Source organism: Mesoplodon densirostris, chromosome 18, assembly GCF_025265405.1.
Source record: "Mesoplodon densirostris isolate mMesDen1 chromosome 18, mMesDen1 primary haplotype, whole genome shotgun sequence".
Classification (NCBI taxonomy): Eukaryota; Metazoa; Chordata; class Mammalia; order Artiodactyla; family Ziphiidae; genus Mesoplodon; species Mesoplodon densirostris.
In genome coordinates, this window is record NC_082678.1 from 55,847,650 (window position 1) to 55,854,341 (window position 6,692).

At 50.9% G+C, this 6,692-nt stretch overlaps 1 protein-coding gene across 1 annotated transcript; it reads right to left on the reverse strand.

Annotated features, from left to right (window-relative positions):
- Positions 1–302: 302 nt before the first annotated feature.
- On the reverse strand, positions 303–6,188 carry CCL5 (C-C motif chemokine ligand 5). Its single transcript, XM_060082061.1, has 3 exons — positions 6,082–6,188; positions 4,580–4,691; positions 303–646 (listed from the first exon to the last, which is right to left on the reverse strand). The coding sequence occupies exons 1-3, from the start codon at positions 6,155–6,157 to the stop codon at positions 559–561; spliced, it is 276 nt and encodes a 91-aa protein (XP_059938044.1). The 5' UTR covers positions 6,158–6,188; the 3' UTR covers positions 303–558.
- Positions 6,189–6,692: the final 504 nt, after the last annotated feature.

Below are 6,692 nucleotides of genomic sequence, written 5' to 3' on the forward strand. Positions count from 1 at the left end.
CTGCCCAGGCCCCTTCTCAGAGAGCCTGTGCCCCCGGGCCTGCTCACTGCATAGGGCCACAACCCCCAAATCCAGGGTGGACACCAGATGTGACCAGCCCTGGATCCAGTGCTTTATGCTCACGAGGAAGGGGGGGTTCCCGACAGGAAGTCAAATCAGCAGCCTGCTTTGTAATTGCATTGAGAATTTTAATGAAACTCTGATTTCTTACATTTGCCAGTCAGCCCTTCCCAGTGAGGGGCTGAGATGGGTCATGGGACATGACTGTAGGAGCCCAGCCTCCCTCCCTCCTTCACCTCCAGAGGTGCTGACATCCTTCCTGGCTGCAGAGCGGTGGCTGGACGAGGGCTCTGAAGCTCGGAGCATAGAGACCTCCTGTGCACAAGGCAGAGCCCCAGGAGCCCTGGGAGGCTTTTACAGCAGCTGCTGCGGGTGGTGGAATCTGTGCCTTCCAAGGAGCGGGTGGGAGGAGGGCACTGGGGGGAAACCTCCCAAGCTGGTTAGGACAAGAGCAAGAAGCAAAGTTTGCACAAGTTCAGGTTCAAGGCGTCCTTTATCCTAGCTCAACTCTAAAGCGTTGATGTACTCCCGCACCCATTTCTTCTCTGGGTTGGCGCACACCTGGCGATTCTTTCTGGTGATAAAGCTGTGGGAGAGAAGAGGGTGAGACCTGGTCAGTGCTGGGAGCGCCAGTTTTGGAGATGAGGTGGATTGAGGCAGGGGGGAAATGATACTGGGTGGGTTAGTTTTGGAGTTCCATACGATTGTATGGCGTTCAAGGAAAGAACATTTTCTCTTCTGTTGGGTCAAAGGGCTCCAAGCCAGAAGCAGTCCTGTGTGCATTTTAACCCCCCGCCCCCCAAGCCGCAAAAACACATGCAGCCTGGAGATCTAAGGGGATACGGGGCCCTAGGAGCCCAGGCTTGAGCTGGTCAACCACTTCTCAGCACTTCCTGTTTCAGACCCTGTGCTGGGTGCTGAAGATGCAGAGAAAAAGAGGTGTCTTCCAGGAACTGAGTCATGGCTGAGTAAGTGGGAGACGAGGTGGTGAAACAAATGGGTGATCTGGCCTTAGATAACACAGTGCCTTAGACACTCGACAGAGGAACCCATCTGTGTGTGCCTGGGTGAACAGAAGAAGGACATGAACTTGAGTCTTGATTTTACCACTTACTAGTTAGATTATCTTGGGCAAATCACTTAGGGCCTCTGAGTCTATACGTTTACCTCTAAAATGTGGAGAGAAATAATTCCTAGTTAGCACAATTGTTGTGAAGCTCAGATGAGATAGTACACATAAATTAGTTTTGAAAAATACCATGCATGTGTTGTTATTGGGGTGCTGCGGGACCTCTACTTTAGGGTGGATCAGAGCAACATGAGCCCAAAGGTCCCGGTACTGGACACCGTGGCTCGGAGAGGTTGAGGACCCTGAGATACTGGCAGATGTCAAAGCATTTCTACCAATTAACCGGCCAGAATGTGGAGGCCGGTGAGGGCAGGAGGCCTTATCTCTACAGGTGTTGATGGTGTAAGCTGGAAGGCTCACAGGCCGGGGATCATGGGCTACGTCCAGCTGCCTGCCTCACCTGTTTGCTGGGAGACTGGTTCTCTCTGAGGGACACCCTGGGTCTGGCCAGCAGTGCTACCCATTAACGTGTTACTGTGGATCTAGCCCTGCCTATGTGGACCGTTCTCATTTTGGCTTCTCCTTCAGGATGCTTTCCTGCACCTTTTTGAGATGTTTCCAGACAAAGTGAAGGCTTAGGTTATCTGAAGAGAATGAGAATTTCTTGGCCCCTTTTCGTGCTCTATCATGGAGAGCGTTTTTTCTCAGGGAAGCTGCTTCCCCTTTTCTGAGCCTCACTCAGAGCCACCTGACCACCTCTCTTTCTCCCCTGCCTGGCGTGCAGAGAAGAGAAAGGGAGCAGAAGGGGTGTACTGGGGGCTCTGGTGCCTCCTAGTATTTGTCTTCTTGTTTGGGGTGGTGAGGGAGCTTCCGATGCAGACCCTGCCCTCGGCAAGCCAGGTGTCATACAGGAGAGCCTGCAGACTCACTGTCCTCTTTCCTCAGCCCCCTTAGCCTGAGGCCAGGAAGTCGAAAGGCCAGGAAACCGACATCTGGGGGGAGGGTTGCCCAGGCTTCCTGCTGCTGCTCCCTGCTGAATGTGATACTGGCTAGCGGCCCCCCTTGCCAAGCCTTCTCTCCCTGCCCGCTCTGTGGGGAGCCTCACCTGGCCTGACCTCCCTCCACCTTCACCTGCCCCTTGACAGCAGGTGTGCTCAACATGGCTGCTCTTCTCTTCTGTGCGCTTCGGCAAGTCTCTGGCACTGGGTCTGGCGCACCGTAGGTGCTTCATGGATATTTATTGAATGAGTTAGTGACTGAATGTTTTGCATTCACTCATCAAGTTTCACTTGTCAGTTCTATGTATATAATAATACATTTAGAGGGGGAGAAGGATGATGATATAAGTTAACAACTTATCAGGCACCTAACTGTGTGCCAGGAAATATTCTAATTTTATCTTTTTATTATCCTCACTTTGACCCAGTGAGGGAAATACCTCTATTTTACTGCACTTTGCAGATGAAGAAATTGAGGCTCAGAGAGGTTAAGTGATGGGCCCAAGCTCATGCAGCTACTAACTGGCAGAGCTGGGATTTTAATCAAGACAGACTAGCCGGAACAGCCAAGACTGCTGTATTCCTGCCACTGTGACATTGGGAGACCCCTTCCTGCTATAAAAAAAATGTCACATCTCCGGCCCCAGCACCCTTTCCTCGGCTACAAACCCTTCACCTTACATTCCCTGCTGGACTTTCCATAAAGTTGTTGTGCTGGCACCTTGGTCCTTTCCCTTTTAAACAGCTCTTCCTCAGGACTTCACGGGGCTCCACCTTCACCCTTCTCCAAGTCTGGGTTGAAACCTCAGCGTCACAATCAACCCCTCTCTCTTCCTTGCTACCGACCTCACAGCACTTGCCAGGGCTTGCTGATTCCGCCTCAGAAGCTTCCTCACCCCGTCTCTCCTTCGCTTCAGGTCCTGTTCAGCCTCAGTACCAATCATGTGGACCACAGCAGCCTCTCCACTGGACCTCTCCTGTCTAGACTTTCCCCATTCCAACTCATTTCACACTTTTGCTTCATTGTGCTGACACTCAAGGCCGTCAGTGCTTTCCTATACGGAGACTCTACAAAAACCAGAGGAGAGTCTTGGCGACATCCCCTCTGCCTCATACACCGCGTCCCTCAGTCCAATCCCAAGTCAAACAGCACTTTTTGCAGCAGACTTTGCCTAAATCCCTTCTCTTAGCTAAGCTCCGAATCGCGGTGTGTTCCCTCTTTCCTTTTGTAACATTCTTATGCAGGTTGCCCTGGTCATTGCTACATCTGTCTTAGACTCTGAGCCCCAGAGGGCAGGGATGGTGCTTTACTCCACTCTGCCTGCCCATAATAGGTGCTCAAAGAAGGAATTGTTTTCCTTTTGAAAAATACTTGTTTTCAGAGATAAAATTAGTAGTGCTACATTTTTTTTGGCTGTACCACGTGCCATGTAGGATCTTAGTTCCCCGACCAGGGATGGAACCCGCACTCGGAGTCTTAACCACTGGACTGCCAGGGAAGTCCCAGTAGTGCTAAATATTATTGCTATACTTCGAAAGATTCATCAGGACCAAAGGCCAAATCTGAATACCTGTAACTTTGCCAGTGTCACAGAAATTTTTGGATTAAAAAACTTCATCGTTATATGGAAAACTTCGTGATTGCCCCATTTTCATTCTTTAAGTCTCTATCATCTTAAACTTCTTAAGCCACTATCACTAATGACCTTGCTAGAGTAGAAAGAGGAGGCTCTAGAAACAGGCTCCATCCCTCCCTCACTTACTGTACAACCTTGGGCAAGTCACCAAACCTCTCTGGGTCTCACTTTCATTATCTGAAACGTGGAGAAAATTATGCATACCTGTCAGGGATGTTATGATAAAATGTAGAGATAATGCATGTAAGACATGTAACACACAGTAGGCACTTCCTAGGTAGCAAGGATTATTATTTTTCTAAATGTGGTAGCTTAACGTATTTAAAGGAGAATCTCATTTCATTATTTCTTCATCAATCAATAACTTATTTTTTTAACACGCTTGACTGCAACTAGGGCCTTGACCTCTGACCGCTCCTCTTTAGTTCCTTTTGAAGTTGCAGGTGGATTTGATTGGGTGTCGGATATGAGGGACTGCGGGGTTCTTAACTGGAAAGGGATGACTGAGTCGATCTTCTCCACCCGGGGGCATGGCAGACCAGGTTCAAGAAACAGTCACATCCGTAAAGATCAGAGATCTAACCTAGCCCATCAGAGTGGGGAGGATCCTTTAGGAACACCTTGTCTAGCCTTTTTCCACGATAGCTGGGGGATCTGAAGCTAGAGAGGGCGGAACCATGGCTATTTGAGCAGCCGGAGGGTGGGTGGGAGTGGATGGGGCACCATCTCTGAGGGCTCATGGCCGGGGGACTGGCTCTGGGGCAAAAGGTGTCCCTCCCTCACCCCCTGGAGGGTTCCACAGGGCTGAGACTCACACGACTGCTGCCATGGAGCACTTGCTGCTGGTGTAGAAATATTCCCGGAGGTGGGCGCGGGGCAGCGGGCGGGCAAGGTAGGCAAAGCAGCAGGGTGTGGTGTCCGAGGCATCTGGGAGAGGGAAGAAAGAAGAATCCTGGATTCATTGCCAGTGCACACTGGGTATTGTGCTGGGCGCTTTATATGAATTATCTTTTTTAAAGTTTTTTGTTTTTTTCGTTTTTAAAATATTTATTTATTTATTTGGCTGCACCGGGTCTTAGTTGCAGCACGTGGGATCTTTGTTGCCTCATGCGAAATCTTAGTTGCAGCATGTGGGATCTAGTTCCCCGACGAGGGATCAAACCTGGGCCCCCGGCATTGGGAGCATGGAGTCTTAGCCACCGGACCATCAGGGAAGTCCCTATATGATTTATCTTGAACAGACTATTATCCTCCTTTGGCTGAAACTGAGGCTCAGAGAGGTAAAGTCACTTGGCCATGGACACACAGTGCCAGACTGGGGATTCCCTCACCTAATCCTTGAGCCTTCCCTCTATACCACGACCCCATGCCTTTGGCTCTGAGGGCATCCTGCGTTGCCTGTGGGCTTGTCTTAGGTCTTCTGCCCTTATTCTTGCTCTCCTAGGATCCTCAGTGGGTTCAAAACTTGGTTTCTTTGAGACCTAGGGTGGGTTGCGGGGAGGCTTCCAAAACTCAGACTTCATGACTGAGCCAGGACCCCTAAGAGAGGCCTGAAGATGCATATTTTATCCTGTGACCCTCTGGCTGAGGCATACTGAGAAGGGCTCTGAACAGAGAAGGAGGACTTTTTGTTGGTCAGTTAATTTAGGATGGCCCTGGGAAGTGTCAGTTGCCATTTCCCAGCAGAGTAGTAGTGTTTCAGAGCCAAACAGAGCTGGGTTTGAACACTGCTTTCCTTACTTCCTAGTTGCATGAACTTGGACAAGTTACTTAACCTCTCCGGGGTTCTATAAGTCGAGGACAGCTACTCAAAGAGTAGATGTGAGCATTAAATAAGGTGATATTTGCAAAGCAATCAGCACAGTGCTTGACCCAGCGTGGGCATTTAATTAGATTCAAGTCCCATTTTTTTCCATCTGTGAAATGGAGGGAATATGACTGTCCCAGGAGAGTTTTACTTAAGTGCTTAGACGCTTCTTAGAAACCCTGCTGCTGCTAGACATGAGTTAGTCATGTTTGGAGATCAGCTCAAGCTGCCCCTGCCTGCTAGTATCCCCAGCATCAGTCCACACTCAGCGAGCACCTGTAGGGCTTGGGGTGTAGACCCTGATGACACATACAAGTTGTTCAGAGGGTCCCTGCCATGAAGTGGCTTTGAGATCTATCAGGGACAACTGGACATCTGGGTAAAGCAGTACAGGGGAATGTCAGTCGTAGGGTTCAGATGGTATAAATGCTACAGTTGAAAAGAGGGCGAGGTCTGGGCCAGTCTAAGGGTCGGACCCCGGGGGCTGTGGTGGTCAGGACCTGGACTTACATGGGGAGGCAGACGCAGGAGCGCAGAGGGCAGCCGTGGCGAGGATGACGGTGAGGGCGGCGGCGGAGCCCTTCATGGTCGCTGTGAGCAGAGGCTGTGGGAGATCCACGTGCTGTCTCGGGATCCTCTGCGGGGATTCTCTGCAGCTCAGGCTGGCCCTTTATAGGGAGCCCGGCCAGCAGAGGGGGCGCCCTCACTAGGGGAGTTTCCAAAAGAGCAGCCACACACTGGCTGATGTCATAAGTGAAATTGCACAAAACAGAAAAGAAAACTGAAATAGCCTCCGGAAATGTGAGTCTCTCTCTCTCCCTCGCTCCTCTCTTCACTGCCCTCCAATCCAGAGTGAGCTCATCACTTCCCTCTTTGCCCTTGAGAAGAACCAGCACAAGCAGTGGCGGTGGAAAAATCTCTTCCTCTGCTGGCATCCTCAGCTTCGTCTGCCAGGGCAGGGGTCCTCCCAGAGGTCAGGAAGCTGCTTCCCTGGGGACAGGAGGAAGGGCAGTACGACGAGATCAGAGTCCAGGTGCCCTGGCTCTCGCTGCAGTGCTCGGTCCGCTAAGTACTGCTCACCATGAAAGGGTTCATGGTTGGGCTTCCCTGGTGGCGCAGTG

What these genes read in the sequence shown, in the direction of transcription:
- CCL5 (XM_060082061.1), bottom strand. Translation starts at nt 6,157, where the DNA reads ATGAAGGGCTCCGCCGCCGCCCTCACCGTCATCCTCGCCACGGCTGCC. An exon ending in TCCTGCGTCTGCCTCCCCAT is followed by an intron (nt 4,692 to 6,081) that starts GTAAGTCCAGGT and finishes TCCCTCTCCCAG; the next exon opens with ATGCCTCGGACACCACACCC. An exon ending in TGCTCCATGGCAGCAGTCGT is followed by an intron (nt 647 to 4,579) that starts GTGAGTCTCAGC and finishes TCTCTCCCACAG; the next exon opens with CTTTATCACCAGAAAGAATC.